Genomic DNA, 16,967 nt, shown 5'->3' on the forward strand with positions numbered 1-16,967 from the left:
CCTTTGTATCTATCTATCTGTGTGTGTGCGCGCGTGTGTGTGTGTGTGTGTGTGTGGGGTGGAGGTAGAGGCCATGACTAAGCTTTAAACGTGACCAGAACTTCAAACACGTCCAAGAGAACATCGATTCCAAGACGTCTGTATCGATACTCAAAAGGTCAGTGTTATTACAGATGTGACGAAGGTCCAGGTGATTATTATTATTATTATTAGTAAAGGTCGTTATTAAATCGGAGCCGCACGCCGACATCGGCAGACTCCGGCACGGGGGAACGACGCGTGACAGAAGCCGTCTCTGATTCATGAAGCTGTCATGCCTCTCGTCTAATTTACATGAAACTCAATAGAAATCACGCAGGTGTTGCAAAAAGTGAGCCAGGAACAGGAAAGCGCTCGGCGGTGGAACGCTTACTCCAGATCTGAGGTCTGACCTACAACTTCTGAAGAATCAAACCCACCTGTCCGACACAAAGCCGAAGTCACAGAGATGTCAAACTGAACCTCGGTGTGATGTCTGGTGTGATTATCATTAAAGCCCTCGTCCAGGATCGGCGTTAATTATTTATTTGTTTGTGTTGAGCTGCACGTTTTTAAATCCCTGTAGTCTGATTCGGGAAATGACGAGGAACTTACTTTCCAGAACAGAGAATTGGAGGAAGTTCTCACTATAACAACATGGACACGTCTCCAGTTTGTACCTCAGCAGCAGGACACCTTAAGATGATCAGATGGTTTTTAGTTTGTTTGTGACCAAACTTTTAGCTGATGTGGAATCTGCATCATTAAAGCTCTAAAAGTTCGATTTTAATATACGAACCTCAACTAAATATCATCTAAAGCACTGATGAGTCGATAAAAATCTACATCGGATTCATTTTTAATTTGCAAAACACTTTTCAGAATGGAAATTGTCCCAAAGCAACTTCAGATAAATACGTTATTAAATATGTACATAGTTTGTTACATGAGGTGATCAAAAAATTTCGAGACCAGTTTAGTAACACGCCAACAGATGGCAGCACAAGGCCACATGCACAGTCACAGGGAGCACCGACCTTCATTAATCAGTGTGTCAAAAGACATTGTCACCGTCACACGTGAGATTCGGATCAAAGCCACCTCATCATCATCGTTAAGGAAATGTAATAAAAAATTTTTTTTTTTTTTTTTTTTATGTTTATGTTCTGACGCTGTTGCTGGAATGTCCATCACGCTCCTTCCTCGCCTCGAGATTCTCCGAAGCCGTCCCGATCCTTCACAGGCAGGAGGGTAATTATACGGAGGCAGCAGTCTTTGTGCTTTAACATTCTCCTCGTTTGCCACGTCGCCCGATTCTTCATGCTACATCGCACTCAACACTGTCACTTAACGGCGAAGGACACGGACATCAGGAATGCCAAGAGGGGGGACTTTCAGCGTTCTCCGAGAACCACATCAGAGCATGACGGAGAGAACGACACCAAAATATCCACAGCTCCATGCTGTGCAGCATATATATCACATTCAGCTCGAATGTAAAGAGATGATACAATAATGTTTTTTTTAACCGGTCGGTACCGAGAGCGTGACTTCAGGCGCTGTTAAAAAAATCCTTCACGGCAGAGGTGAACCGGAGGGTACGGCCGAGAGTTCAGAAACACTGTTAGAATACTGAATATTGATCCATATTGATCTGGTGGCTTCTTGAGACAATTGAGGTGTTTAACATCTGGAAGCTTGAGACAGAAGATACCGAGCGCTCGGCTAAGAACGGAGATTAGTCGCAAAACAGCAAAACTATTTCTCTCCCTACACGCAGGATCTGAGCCTTTTGTGGTTTCCTGCATCCCTTGATGTAGGATGAATGATTTCTTCAGTCGTATCACGGCATAAAAACATAGATGATGCAAGCGTTTGTTTGTTTTTCCCCCACATTCACTTCAGGCTCGTTTATTTTTTTTTCCACTCTGGGAAACTCCTGCTTGACTTTCTTCCAAACTCCCATTAGAGCTGAACTCTGTGATTTCTATTAGCAGCTGAACCCTTGGCATCAGTCACCACTGGAATCCGATGGGCCGCATCAAGCTGCTCCACGTTGCTCCATGCTGCTTTACGTTGCTCCACGTTGCTTCACGCTGCTCCACTATACAAGAAACCTAGTGATGGCGATTTCACCACCGAGGTCCGAGTGTAGAGCGTTAGATAACTCACCTGTTGTACCACAGCTCACATGGCATGAACAAATCTGTGGTATGAGCGGTACAGCGGCAAAGATGTTTTTTTTTCAACGCTATTCATTAATTCTTTTATTATTCATAGTTGCAGATGGGACAAACGGAAAACTGAAAGAAAAAAATTAATTCATCCTGACTTCCGCGAAACAAGGTTTCATTTGATGTGTAGGACCTTCAGCACCACCTGCTCCACTACACACATCGACAGATGAATAACCATGTACAGATAACAGACTGGATTACTCATAGCTCTGGATAGGGTTCTCCAGGATTCCCAGCACTATGGTCTCAGGTTGCTTCTCATTTGCCCCAAATTGTTTAAGTGGAAACGCATTTCTACAGCCCAGAGATCACCATGAGCTCCTCTATCACCCCGAGCCGAGCGTAGAACGTCTCGCTTATGAGTTTGGATAAAAGTGTTGGCTGGATAAATAAATGCAGATGTAAATCTCAGCCAGTTCTCTGTCCTACATCTATTTCCACTGACAGACCAGGAATTCTAATGTGTTTGGTTTCTTTTTTTTCCTGAAACAGTGTGTTTCGCGCCAAGCTGATGTTTTTAAAGACGTACAGTGCCATCTACAGTCATGAGGACGCAACTGCACACAGTAAGAGTCAAGAACGGAGAAATGTTCCACAGAAAATATGAGCAGTTTAGTGAAGAAAATAGAGGAAAAAGAGTTCCTATAACTCTGAATCAAAGTGTATTATATATGGAATAAAAAATGCTGTATTATTATTACTATACAAATATTATATTGCAGTGTATGTTTGGGGAAACTTTAATTCATTGAAAAAACTGTATTCGAAAACGTGTAAGGATTTATTATTACACACAAATGAGATATTAATCCAAACTTAATACTCAAACTGGGCTTCATGCGGAATTTATTTGGAAAATGAACTTTGTAACAAAAATATATAAAAAAAAAAAAAGGAAGTTGGGTTCACCCTCTGCTCCAGCTGCACAGTGGCGTATAAAAGCAAGTAAAATTAATAAATTATCACGTACCTGGCGAGGTTCCATACGAGTGCCAGATTGTCTTTTCCTCCAGACACAAAATGGCTGCTGTCGTCTGTAAAACGCAGACAGCTCAGGTCCTGGTAATGACGGTTCAAAATCACCAGCAAGTTTCCAGTAGAAACCTACAACGTACATAAATCTAATGATTCAACCCTCGAGACGTGTGTATGATCATTTCCACATACCAGAGCACCAAAATATAAACAGCACATTTATACATTCATATTATTATCATGCTCGCGGATGCTGTATATCCACACGTTCACCTCCAGTCCCACGTGTTTCGTCGTTATAGCTGAATTCAGACACGTGAGCAACAACACGTGGGCTCACATGCTGTACCTTGCACTGGAACTTCCACAATTCTAACAGCATATTACGTGTAAAACCATTCTAGACCACGGCTACACCACGATAAAGGAGGCATATCGCTCCATCACCTGAGCTGCTTTAAGACTCGGACCACCGCCTGCTTCATCTTAAACTTCAATCTGTGGTAAAGACTGTAAAAAGATGGAGCAATGAAAGAGCAGACATCACAAGCCTGTTTTTACTGCACTGAGTAGTGTTTTTGAAGCTGCTGCCTCTGATCTGGATGAAGCTCACAGACTCTGTAACGTCTAATATCAGTTTCTGTGAGGATTTCTGCATTTTTTCCAGCATTCAGGATTTAACATACAACAACGAGAAGATCAGATTTCATCCAGTGCCCCTGCTTCAGCGTGGAAAGGCCTGAGAGACGTCACAAGCAACAAGACGCCATCCTCCAGCTGTGAAGGGAATCAACATCTGGTTCTTTCAGAATGGGTTTAATAATAAGTTGATCATTACTTTGATCAGTCGAGGATTTTTTATTTATCTTTAGATCTTTTTGGAATAGTTTTTTCAGATTTGTAAACTAGAAGTGATCTGATCATGTGGCATAATAATTATGTTAAAATGGACGTGAAGAAATGACTTCAGTATGAACATTTGAAATCTTGCCATGCTCCTTTCAGTCGTGTAAAACTCGGATTTAAATGCTTTTTGAGTCGATTCGATTATCGTCTTATACCCTCAAAAGTCTTTTGCTGCGATTTTAAATTTAAAAAAAAAAATGAACAATTAATTATTTAATCGCCCAAAAATGCCTATGAAAGAAATACAGAAGTACTTCATTTTTAAGAGTCGATGAGGTTCTACTAAAATCATTGGTTTTGCGATTAATCGGCAGTGACGGTTGATCGCTGGAACTAGCGGCAAAAATCTACCGCTTTTTCCGATTTGCGTCTTTTGCGTATTTTATAGTACAAGAGCGACCTCTAGAGGCGAATCCCTGACGCTACATGCTGTTTGTTAGGACACTGCATCTTCATGAGTTCATTGTGCATTCATTTAAAACACATGTAGAAATGTATTAGTAAATGTTAAAATTGACAAACAATCAATACTTCTAAAGCATTTATTCACTTCAATTAATGTTACAAATGGAATCTTTTTAATCAAGTGTCCATAAAAAAAAAAAAAAAAAAAAAAACGATGAGTTTATTAATCTGTGCAGTCAGGAGCTGCTTGATGGCAGGAGCAAATCACACCTTTAGATTGTTTTTCCTAAATCTGCACTGATATGGATTAAAACGATTCAAGTATATGAATTATAACTAAACAAATAAAAAACCCAGATGATTTCGTTTTTCTCGCCCCACTCTTCTTTTTGATGAACAGATATGCAGTGCCACAAACATGCCTATCACACCAAACCAGCTGGAGATCAATCAACATGATCGATTTATTCTTTTATTTTATTTATTGAGAGTGAGGAATACAGATTGTATTATTGTTGCTCACCTCCCATAGATAAATGGCTTCAGCGATACCAGCCAGCACGTAGATGCCATCAGGGGAGGCTGTGAGGCAGGTTACGATTCCAGGACACATGATTTTCTGCTGCAGTTGGTCCTAAAAATGAGACGTTAAAGAGAGAACAGAAGTAAGTTTCACGTTTCACTTATTTCACGTCATTTATATGGAATTGTGTGCAAATGAGCAAAGACTTCAATATCTCACTTTTTATCAAATAAGCATGTAAGTAATAATTTAGCTCTAGGGTTGTGATGCAGTGTGTTCGTTTATATTGTAAATGTAAATACATGCACACATTATATTCTAGAGGTCGACTGATTATTCGGTTTTCACAATTAATTGCCACTGATAGTTGATTACTTGGAACTCTTGGTGTCATTACGAGAGCGGCCTCTAGTGGCAAATCACTCACATGTCATGTGCCATTTGTTTTTACGTGCGAGACTGCGTGCTGCACGAAGAGCGCTATATTTCATTTATAATATTTATAATGCATATTATTATATTTATTAATGACTATATTAATGTTTATTTCCTTGATCACATTTTCATGATTCAGTACGTTTTACATTTTTGTAATAAAGTTCAATACTATTTTACATAAAGCGTTATATTTGTGTTTATTACTCAGGATCCATTTTTTAAGCTCTTTGTTGATCGCTTTCGGTAAAATCCACCATTGGTGGGACTCTGATTGTATCTCCTGCTGCCCTTCCAGCTACCACCTTCAACCTGACGCCCATTTCACACATTTACACTATTAAAGGCAGTAAAATGTAGACGGATGGAGTAAACGTGAGCCAGATGAATGGAGGAATCCAATATCATAGAGCAAATCATTGATAATAATAATATGAGCCAATTATCTCTCTATTTGCATCTTGCTTACTCCATCCATTTTTTTTCTTTGATATCACATAAATCACCCAAAAACAAACCATGTTTCCACGACGTGATACCATCATGTTATGTCTTTTCCGTGAGCACTGAGTGTATAACACGTGTGTGTTGCTCTGTGTGAATCACACTGCTGAGAAGTTCTAACGTATTGTCCAGAGTTTGGAAGCTTCCTGCTAATGAACGTTTACACGCAGACGTAAGACGGCTGTCATTCAGGCTCTAATGAAAGTCTTCTCATTTCCAGTCTCAGTCCCACCAGACCCAAAACACACAACACTTCATAGCCATGAAGAACACCTCTCTTTTAGGTTATTGCTGTTAATCAGCAACTGAATCTATTAATGATTCATTATTATTTCACATCAGCTTGAATGTGGTTCATTCAGAATGGTGTGAATATTTATTCAGTAAAGAAAAGAAACAAAGAAAACATGTGAATAAAGAAAGATGGATAAAAAATGGATGGACAAAAAAATAGGAACGTAGAAAGATAAAGAAAAGGAATTAATGGGAAAGTGGATAAACGTGGACAGACGGATGGACAGATTAAAAATGGATGAACGGATAGATAAAAAAGAAAGGAACAAAGGAAGAGGAAGGAGAAGAATTGATAGGTCAAATGGATGAAGGTGGATGGATAAAAAAGAAACTAAGGAAGAATGGATAGATAATAAAAATGGAAGTTAGTTGATTTGATTGACTAATGGGTTGAAGTGGGCGTGGTTTGTACAGACAGCAGTGATTTGATTGGCTGATGGGTTGAAGTGGGCGTGGTTTGTGGAGACAGCAGGACAGTACAGGTGGAGGACATGTGCAAGTCTGTACACTACACATCAGAAGATGCAGCTGGACATCTAACTAATATTAGATCATGTTTAATCTCTTATATTGAGAAATACTCAAACATCATGATTTAAAAAGGCGGATCTCGGTCACGGGATCTACACTTTATACTCTGTGTAGGGCAGATGTTCAGGGGGACCAGGCGGATTGGGACGCGGCTGTACCCGAGATCTTCTTACCTTCCTTTGTATCTCCCACACGTTGATGAAGTTCTTGCCCAGCTGAGCTCCGAGGATGTATTCCCCGTTTAAGATGGTTAAGGAGCGGGCGGATGAGTTTCCTCCCCGGTATGAGAGGAGGTTCGTTCCGGTGTGAGGGTCAAAAACGGCGCAGTTCCACAGCTGCCCTGAAGAATCCGCAGTGAGCACCACCTCCACGGGCGCCGACATCTTGGCCGCACAAAGCGCGAGTATTTTGGAACGAAGGGGGGTGTGGTTTGCTAGACAAAAAACCATACGTCATTTCCGGTACGGGTTCTCGACTCGATGGGAAATGAAGTTTCTCCGTGCATATGGACTACAGGCGTTCCTGTGGGCAGTTATTTTATTTGTAAATACTTTCCTGCACATACACAGTGTTACTGCATCACTTCCGTCTCCTGTCTTTATCACCACGAAGACAAACCCAAAGAATTCAGAAAGTCTGTTTTTTTAAAAGTTTTTTTATTTCCACATTATTTCCAGTACATTTAGAACTTCCAGCACTCTCAGGCTTCTCACTCCTGTATTTGTGCTCCTCCTAACAACAGTTACTAAGCCCTATCACGTGTTGGCTAATTTGAGTCAGATCCCACCGGGCTTCTGGGTAATGTCCGATTTTAACTACATTGTTTAGTTTCAGGAATAGTGGAAAAGGAGATTCCAAACTTTAGACATTTATTTTACATCTTTTTTGTGCAGGTGATTTTCAGTAAAACAGCACGACGTCAAGTACAAACCCCGAATCTCACCGAGCTGCTGCTGCGTAACGACACTACTGCTAAAGTAAATCCACATCCCAATGTAAACCAGGCCAAATATAGTCCGAGATACTCTCCGTCTGCAGCCTCGAGGCAGGAGAAGGAATTCAATTACAGCAAAATATACCAAGGAAAAACATTTCTAGCTCAAGTCTGGTCTGGGTGTCGTACACACACACACACACACACAATCTAATTGTGTTTTTCTAAATGATTTCATAAATTAGTTTAATACAATTTCATAATGCTTTTTCTTTATATATTCATATATTAAATGATGCCAGTGTACAAAAAAGTTAAAGGAAAACATGTGGAGACACTTTACTCATAAATTCTGCATTATTTTGCATGAAAAGTGTGAAATAATAATAATAATAAAATAAAGGTCTGGAGTGGAATTTGCTTGAGTGAACAGCAAAATTGTTCTTTCTATTATTATATTATATTGTCTTTTTTCATTAAGAGCCGAGTTTAAGTTCATCTGCTTCGGGCAACTTTACAGCAGGAAGCCCAGTTTCTTTTTAGTAAAATAAAGAAGTAAATGAAAAGAAGTAATTTAAAATAATATAACAATATACTGTGTGTATATATATATATATTTATATAGTGATATTTTATATATACATATAAAAGTATTTATTTTTTTGATTTTTTGATTTTTTATTTTATTTCTGTATTTCTTTTTATTATATTTTTTTAATATATAAATATTTATTGCTGCATTTAGTTAAAAATGCACTCAAAAAGTCTATCATTTAAGGCCTGGTCATCTTTTATTGTAATTACTGTAGATATGCTAAATTTTTTATGTAAATTAATAATGAATATAGTAGATTACGCAGCTCGTGATTGATCTTGTTTTGTCCTAATGCAATAATTTATACCAGACAATCCGAAACACAGCAGGATAATATGGTTGAAATAAACAGATATAAATTTTACTGAATAGAAACACGTCTCTGATGAGAATATAAACCCAGAAATTCAGTCTGTATTTAATTTTAAGCTCAAAAAACAATTACTGGAATTAGAAACCCTATATAATTATAATTATTATTATTATTATTATTATTATTATTATTATATTCTTTTTAAAGGTAAATAACTCTTACAGGAATCCTCACTGCAGTGAACTGAACATTCGTGTGTGTTTTACAGTGGCGCTTTTCCATACAAAAGTAGCATGTGCTTGGAGTCCAGATGAACGTCACAAGTCATACAGGTGTCTAGAAACAGTGTTGTACTGAAATATGTATCCGCATCTCTTCTCTCTCTCTCTCTCTCTCTCTCTCTCTCTCTCTCTCTCTCTCTCTCTCTCTCTCTCTCTCTCTCTCTTTAGATCCGCTCTGAAACGAAAGCACACAAAAATACATTCATAAATCACTTCAGCACAGAGGTCATGCGACATTTCACCTTATTATGATGTCATTATCGAAACAAGGATGAACAAAATTGCGCAATCATCTTCTCATACTTACACGGTATTAAAAGAAAGCTGATGCACAAAACCCCGACCAGGAAAATCCCGTTTCTGGGTCCAGGAGGTCCATCATTTCCGGGTTCAATCTGAGTAGGACTTTTGCACTTTTCTCTACAATCAAGCAGAAACCATGCTATGAAGCTTCACCTTATGGTTCAGCAGATGTTTTATTTTTAGTCTGATGAAATTCTTTTCATTCCAGTACTGAAAGTTTGACCTGAATTATGAAGACACGTATAAAAGATAAAAAATAACTCACAGTTGCTTCTTTATGAACTGCATGCTGGACTGGCAACTCTGCTTCTGCTTCTCAGCTGCAGTCTGAAGATTCTCAGCAGCCTTATGCAAATTCGAGCAAGTCTCCAGCTGGATGTCCGCCTGGGACAGATTATGCTTCAGGAGATCAATCATGTCTAAAAAATTAGATCAGAGAGAACGACATGCAACTACATGGATGGAGTCTTCCAGCAAATGGCACTGAATCACAGCACAAAAATGTTAACAATCTGTGGACCGAACAGCAACACAAGCCATTCCTTTGGCCAAAATATAAAATATAGTTTCATTGTCTTATAAGGCTACGTCCTGCCAGAGGAACAATCCAGTATCAGTGGCTTTCAGACCTCCATTAAGTCACTGCTATTCTTGGTAACACCGAGCAGAAGTGAGGGTCCTGTTCATATCATCAGTGTTTGGCACAGATTTAATAATGAAGTAGAACATGAAACTGCATCCTGTTATCGGATCAGATTTTTCCCTGCTATCTTGTGTTTTTAACTTTAACACACAAACACTCACACACACGCACGCACACACACAAGGCGAGTACATGGCTGATTTTTCATCTCCACCGTGTTGTTGATTATCGTGAGCCTCTCTCGTGTTTAGCAGCAGATCATTTCCTGTGGTTTAGTCACTCAGGAAAGACAAATTTCTTTTTTTTTTTTTTTTTTTTTTTTTTTAAGAGAAGAATCAAACGTGGCTATGCAGATTGTAGAAATGACTTTTGGTCTTTATTGAACTCACTTTTGAAAGATTTTAAAGGATGAAGAGAAACGAAGACCCACCCAAGATGTTTTCAATACCGAATTCCACAAATAGTCTTAGTTACTCTCTGTTCCAGAACACAGACAGACAGAACGAGAAACAGACAGACAGAGAGATAGAGAGGAAGGGAGACAGACAGACAGACAGACAGACAGACAGACAGACAGACAGACAGACAGACAGACAGACAGACAGACAGACAGACAGACAAAGAGACAGACAGAGAAAGTGATAGACAGACAGAAAGATACAGGCAGATGGAGCAAAATAGAGTGACAGTCAAATAGACAGACAGACAGAAAGAGAGAGAGAGATAGACAGACAAACAGAGAGTCAGACAGACAGACAGACAGACAGACAGTAATGACCTTATCTGGGCAAAGTATGAACAATTTGATTTGGACCTAAAAAAGGATTTTCGCCCGAACGTCAGGTTTAGAATATTACACTCCGTCATTTCATGGTAAACTGTTTTCTTTTCCCGGTTTCTATGACTACATGGGTGAAAAGCCTCTAAGAATATCGTCAGTAGGAGAGTGTTCCTTTCATGGCCGTCTGGAACGGGAGGAGGGGGAAAAATCTGACTCGGATTTTCCTACCTTGCTGCAGTGTAATATTCGCAGTGAGGTTCGCTTCGATGGCTTTGTGCATATCGATCTCATCCTTCAGAGCAGTAATGTTGTCATTCAGCAGGACCTGACACACACACACACACACACACACACACACACACACACACACACACACACACACACACACACAGGAGATAACAGTTAATTAGGCAGGTTCGTGGGGAGTGGATGGTAGCGTTGCTGTGTTAAGGAGTGTTTCACATCACATTAGGGTGTGAACACTTACTGCCTATGGGATGTTTGAGTAGGAGGAATGACCTGGGTCCTCTGATACATAACTATAAAAGCCAGTGAAGTCCTTTTAACCCTTTAGTCACAGTATATTACCCTTTTATTCATGTTAAAGTGTCTATAAATGATTTAGTACTTATGAGGAAAGAGGAGAATGTCTGATTCTGCCAGTGGGTTTATACGGTTACAGTAAATTAGTATCATTATAGAATGAAATCTTTTCTTACATTTTATGTTTGTTCTTTTTCTTCAGTTTGCGTATTTTTATGCGTAACTGTGTATCTCGACTCTCCTTACACAATCAGCGAGTTTTCACTTTTTTACAATGCTGTTATATATCTGTTATCAGGTTCTCAGGCTGAGCGCAGCCTGCAGTACCACCCACCATCCCAAGGCCAAGGAATGTTAGTTTGAGCCAAAATATCTACCAGAAAAAAGAAACACTTACATTTTCCTGCATGCAGGAGTCCAGAGACTGATTGAGGGCTTTCAGTTGTTCTTTCAGCTGGACTATATGAGTCAACAAGAGGCTCTGGTTGATGCGTTCCTGCCTCACCAGCTCTTCCAGTGCGTTCCTGTCCTTGCTCCATACGCTTTTGTCTCTGGCGAGATCATCCTTGAGGGCCTTGAGTTTTCTGTTGCACTCGGTGGCGTCCCTCAGTTCAGGTGAGGTGGCCCACACCACTATGATGATGAGAGAAATGATGGACCAAAGTGCCAGCAAAGCGATGGCAATGTTATGCCTGGTGTGTGATGACTTGGAGGCACCCATCCTGATAATCAAGCAACGACGATCAAAGAAGTCCTCCGAGGGCTAAGAGTTTTGAACTGTGTGTGTGTGTTTGTGAGAGAGAGGATGTTTGAAGCAGAAGCGGGCTGATGTAGAAGGAAGCGTTTAAGGGCTGGTCTTTCTCCCTAAACCTCTGCCTACACGCTGAAAAAGAGGTGTGGTCACGCTCCTGGTGTTGGGTGCCCGGGAAAAACCTGCTCATGCCATTTCTTCTTATCCGTTTCACGAGACAAGATCGGTGTGAAGTAAAAAAGCAGCACAACAAAGCTCTCTCTAATCACACTTCCTCGGAAAGTGAAAGTTTGGCAGACACTCTCAGTTTACGCAGAAATGGTTTGAATGTGTTTTAGGTTTTGTTTCTAACCCTAACCCTAACCCAACTCCGGAGTTGGAACCTGAAATCTGCTGGAGCGAGGAAAAGTAGCACAGCTTGTTTGTTCCGTTAACTATGTTCTTGTTTAGTGCACTTTCCACAAGACCACTAGAGCAGGAGCCAGTCAGCGTTTCCAAACAACATGCCAGGTTTTGCAACCACACACACACACACACATGGTCTCTACCCTGTACAGCCAATCCTTTAACTGTCATGCTCTCCTCCCCTGCGTCTCTAAAGAGCAAAAAGTCAGAGAAAAAAAAGGTGGATTTCACGATTTCTCATGGAATTTTGAGAAGTTTTCGGATATGAAAGATATAAATTTGCTTGTGTAATCACAATAATATCTTATTCTTGAAGTTTTAGTGACTACTGTGATTTCAGTTTTAGTAGTGTAAGTATGGCCAAAAGTTTACAGACACCTGAGCATAAGATTGCTCTTTAAACCACCCCATTCCACATTTATCATCTACTGGGAAGATGTTCCACTTTAACTTGTGGAGATTTAAGGTGAGGAGGCCTAGGGTTTATCTTTATAGCAGAAGATCTTCCACATCTTCCAACCTATGTAAATAATATCTTCATGGATCTTCATGGAGTTTGGGATAGAAGCACACATAACTTGAAAAATTCGGGTGTCCTAATACTTTTGGCTGTATGGTAAAGAAAATGGGTTAAAAAAACGATGTGGAAGAGAAGCCTTGTTGAAATTGAACTGCTTTTTCCACGTCAGGAACCATTCTGATGTCGGTGTCATGGTTGCTGTGAAGGTTGGGAGGTCAGGAACACGTCCTGAAGGAAAGCGATGTTCATCACAGGTCATCACGGAATATATAACGAACTTTTGCTCATTAGTGAGACTTTTGGTTTCTCTTTGGTCAAGGACGGTCTCGTTGTTTAGAATCTCAGCTTTGAGTTCACACCCACATTCCGAGAGCACCCTCTCCTGGTTCACACTCATCTGTTCTTCAGCATGCTGGAATCCATGGTGGAATCTGTGGTGGTGAGTCACTGAGCAGGATTACATAACGGCGATGAACAGATCTCTGTCCTATAAACAGCCCCTGAGAAGAAATATGACTTTGAAGGTTTCAGCTTTTGAAGTGCAACATATTTTGGTTAAACAATGGCATAGTGTGACTATTAAAAACTATTAAGACTCACACCATCTCATCATTTACATCAATCTTTTCCTGCTGCAAAATATAACCAGTGCTTCAGCTATTTATGTTCGTCTGAAGATTGATAAAAAACGACATTGAGGATGATCTCCTGATCTCACCTGCATAAGTAGAAATTTGCACATAGTCCTATAAAATGTGGTTTGAAGTACGCCATCAGAACCCCTCAGTAATGATGGACATTCTGTGTTGAGGATGAGAATGAGGTTCCCTTTCGAGTCTGGTTTCTCAGGGAGTTTTTCCTTCACCACAGTCACCACTGGATCACTAATTAGCGATAAACTTATAATCATAAGGAACAAAATTATAGGCACTAAACGTATACATTCCAACTTTATAACCTCTTTTATTGGTTCAAAGCTACTTTGGGACAATGTCCAGTGTTCAAAGACTCTACATATAAAGCTAAATTGAAGTTTTGCTAGCGAGCTATATTTAGCTACATTAGCCTGTTTACGTTTCGATTCCCAGGTTAAACTAGCGTCAGTTCCAGTAGCTACACTAATTAGCTAGCCACCAAGGCTAGTAAATATTTCTTATTTATGATATTTTACTTATAATTAGCTTATTACACTAAGCAGCACTTTGTTTTATTCCCATTTTCAAATGTAGAACACTACCATAGTGATGGTAAATCGACCAATTTATCAATTTATTAAAATCTCATAGATGTGCAAGTGTTGCAAAAGTTTCTTGCTAATTTTGCGTTCGTTTTTGCCACAAATACCATTTACATAGAATTACCCTTAAATAAACATACGTCTTAAGTCTCAATCATTTGTCCAATCTGCAATATTTTAGCTGAAATGATGCAGCGGGTTTAAAAACACTACAAACTGAAAGATCATGTACTGTGATCAAAATGCTCCTGAACTCCTCCTGAAGTTGCTAGACATTAAATTGTGTTATTTTGTGTTATCATGGATTTAATTCATTTTAGTGTCTGGCCATAAAAAAAAAAAAAAACTCAATGGATATTTGTTTTTCTGAATACGCTACGCTACTCAAAAGAGAAGGGGGAAAAAAAGCTGGAGGTTTCGCTTCCTTCATACCGCCGGTCGACCCGAGGTCTATAAGAAGCCAGGCGTCAGAGAGATAATAGGTGTTGTTATTTAGACAGTCCATCCTTTACCTCACACCATCCAGTCTGAGGAGCTCGAAATGATTATTAAAGTCGCTCTGGTTTTCTTCTTCGGAACTGCATTGCACTGTAAGTATTTTATTTCTTCTTCTGAATAATCTACTCTCGAGTTGCCGATGCACTGGTACAGGTCTGTCTTTAGTTATTATTATTATTATTATATAAGTGTTCCACATTAGAATGACCACATAAGATCATATATTACTTTAAAGTTTGTTTTTTGCAATGCATTCCATTTTCTTTTTATGGCTAATGCTGGAGCTAGGATCATGGGAGGTGGTGGGTTAATGGTTAAGGCTTTGGATTTTGGATCTGAAGGTCATGGGTTTAAATCCCAATCAAACCAAGCTGTCACTCCTGGGCCCCTGAGATAAATGCAAGTCGCTCTGGATAAGTGTGTCGGTTAAATTGCATAAATGAAAATCATGAAAAACCTCCATCTTTTTTCGCTGATGAAGGAGTAAACCATGTGAAGTTTTTTTGTAGCATCAAGTCAGTTAAACTTCTGGGATATTAATCTGGTCACTTTAGTAGCCGAGGGGGTTGTTAATCAGTTTGAGCTGCTTTGGTGTTATTAAAATTTACTACAGGTACACTAGAGGGGCAACAATGAAACAACCCCTAGATGATGCCACCCTGACTGCCATTAGATATCGGGATGAAATCCTTGGACCCACTACGCTGGTGCAGTGGGTCCTGGGTTCCTCCTGGTGCACAAAAAGGCCTGGCCTCATTTGGTGAGAGAATGGGTTAGGGGCAGGTGTAGGGTTAGGGTTAGGGTTATAGTTAGGGTTAGATGCAGGCAGATCCTGGAGGATGAAAGAATTGATGCTATTGACTGGCCCCCACACACTGACCTAAATCCAATATAACTCCTCTGGGACATGTTTCGATTCATCTGACACTCTGACCAGGATGCAGCTTAGAGTTTCCAGGGACTCAGAGATGCCCTGGTCCAGATCTGGGAGGAGATACCTCAGGACACCATCTGCCATCTCTTTAGGAGCATGTCCCTGCCATACAAACTACTGAGAACCATTTTGAACTTTCAGCAAAATGGACTTACCTGCTGCATCACTTTTTCATTGATTTCCATCATGTCTTTAAATTCAGCCCCCTGTAGGTTAATCATTTTCATTTCCATCAACAGTGTGGCATCCTTTTGTTTCTAACACATTACTCATAACATACTACACACATACTATCCGGTATTTTATTTCTTTCCATTGAGGTCTGTCCATTTATTTATAATATAAATCTAAAAGATTTCCTTCACATGATAGTTAATGAGGTACAGGTTCGACTTGGGTGAAGCACAGCAATAATAAGCTGCAATTAAAACAAGTGAGTGTGTGTGTGTGTGTGTGTGTGTGTGTGTGTGTGTGTGTGTTCTTCTAGGCTTGTTATGGCAAACCTCCTCATGCATCTCAGTGAAAAAGGGCCAGAATGTCACCCTCAGCTGCCCACTGAAGATCAAAGAGAACATTGGGACCGTGACCTGGTACAAGCAGAACTCTGGAGAAGGTGTGAACTTGCTGCTGAACTACAACCTCACGGTGCCTCCACATGTGCGTTACGCTGCAGGAGTGAACAAACACAGATACGTGGTGTTACACCGGAACAGACCCAGAGTCCGTCACCGCTTACGCATCCTAAATGTCGAGGAAATCGACACGGCAACTTATTATTGCGGATATTCAGAAAAACCTCGGGAAAACCCGAATAACACAAGCCGTAGGATCTTTGTGTGAGGGTGTAAGATGCCTGTGTGTGAGTGTGTGATCTGTGCAAAAAGCAAAACTCGTTACACACACAGTCGCCACATGTTCCTCGTGTCATCTTCAATAAATAAATGAAGATATCAATAAAAACAGAAGCGGGTTTGAGCGTTTTTTCTCTGAGGCCTCGAGGTTTCAGTAAAGACCCGTGTGTGCAGAGAAAAGATTCTGAAGTCAGAAATTCATAGTTAATTGTAATAATTCACTCATTTGATCTGCCTTACGAAGCTTGGCATGCGGTGGCGATAAGATCGTATCATCTTTGCGTGTCAGCTGTAATAATAATGAAAAATAAACCTTGTGAAATCCTTCTAATGCTCATTTTTGCATTTCTTCTGCTTGATGACTTCAGGTTCATGACAGACAGAACTTCAGCTGCTCAGAACATTAAACTGTACATAAATCCATGATGTATATAAACTGCTCTCTGAGCTGCACATCTACCGGAAGTAGAGGAGGATCTGGTCATGTGTACATCTGGTACAGAGACAATGCCAACAGCTCTTTCCTGTTTTTTAACAGCTCCTAAGTGTT

General features: G+C 40.0%; 2 protein-coding genes and 1 long non-coding RNA gene across 3 annotated transcripts in view; 1 reads left to right on the forward strand and 2 right to left on the reverse strand.

Moving 5' to 3' along the window:
- Positions 1-7,250, reverse strand: part of wdr18 (WD repeat domain 18) — a 40,023-nt gene extending 32,773 nt beyond the window's left edge. Inside the window, exons 1-3 of the mRNA XM_083558248.1 lie at positions 7,002-7,250; positions 5,065-5,175; positions 3,226-3,359 (exon numbers count right to left, since the gene is read on the reverse strand). Coding sequence (XP_083414374.1) covers positions 3,226-3,359; positions 5,065-5,175; positions 7,002-7,211 — 455 coding nt within the window. The 5' untranslated portion in view covers positions 7,212-7,250. The remainder of the gene's footprint in view (positions 1-3,225; positions 3,360-5,064; positions 5,176-7,001) is intronic.
- A 1,221-nt stretch (positions 7,251-8,471) lies between these two features.
- On the reverse strand, positions 8,472-12,263 carry LOC310735485 (uncharacterized protein). The gene is made up of 5 exons (XM_083558252.1): positions 11,619-12,263; positions 10,907-11,003; positions 9,520-9,673; positions 9,259-9,371; positions 8,472-9,126 (listed from the first exon to the last, which is right to left on the reverse strand). Coding segments are annotated over exons 1-5 (690 nt in total). The 5' UTR covers positions 11,943-12,263; the 3' UTR covers positions 8,472-9,124.
- Positions 12,264-13,746: 1,483 nt separating this feature from the next.
- LOC310735486 lies at positions 13,747-16,743 on the forward strand. The gene is made up of 2 exons (XR_014536316.1): positions 13,747-14,724; positions 16,054-16,743. It is a non-coding gene; the product is annotated as an uncharacterized lncRNA (long non-coding RNA).
- The last annotated feature ends 224 nt before the right edge of the window (positions 16,744-16,967 follow it).

The sequence above is a fragment of the Silurus aristotelis genome, assembly GCF_946808225.1.
Source record: "Silurus aristotelis genome assembly, chromosome: 13".
Lineage (NCBI taxonomy): Eukaryota > Metazoa > Chordata > Actinopteri > Siluriformes > Siluridae > Silurus > Silurus aristotelis.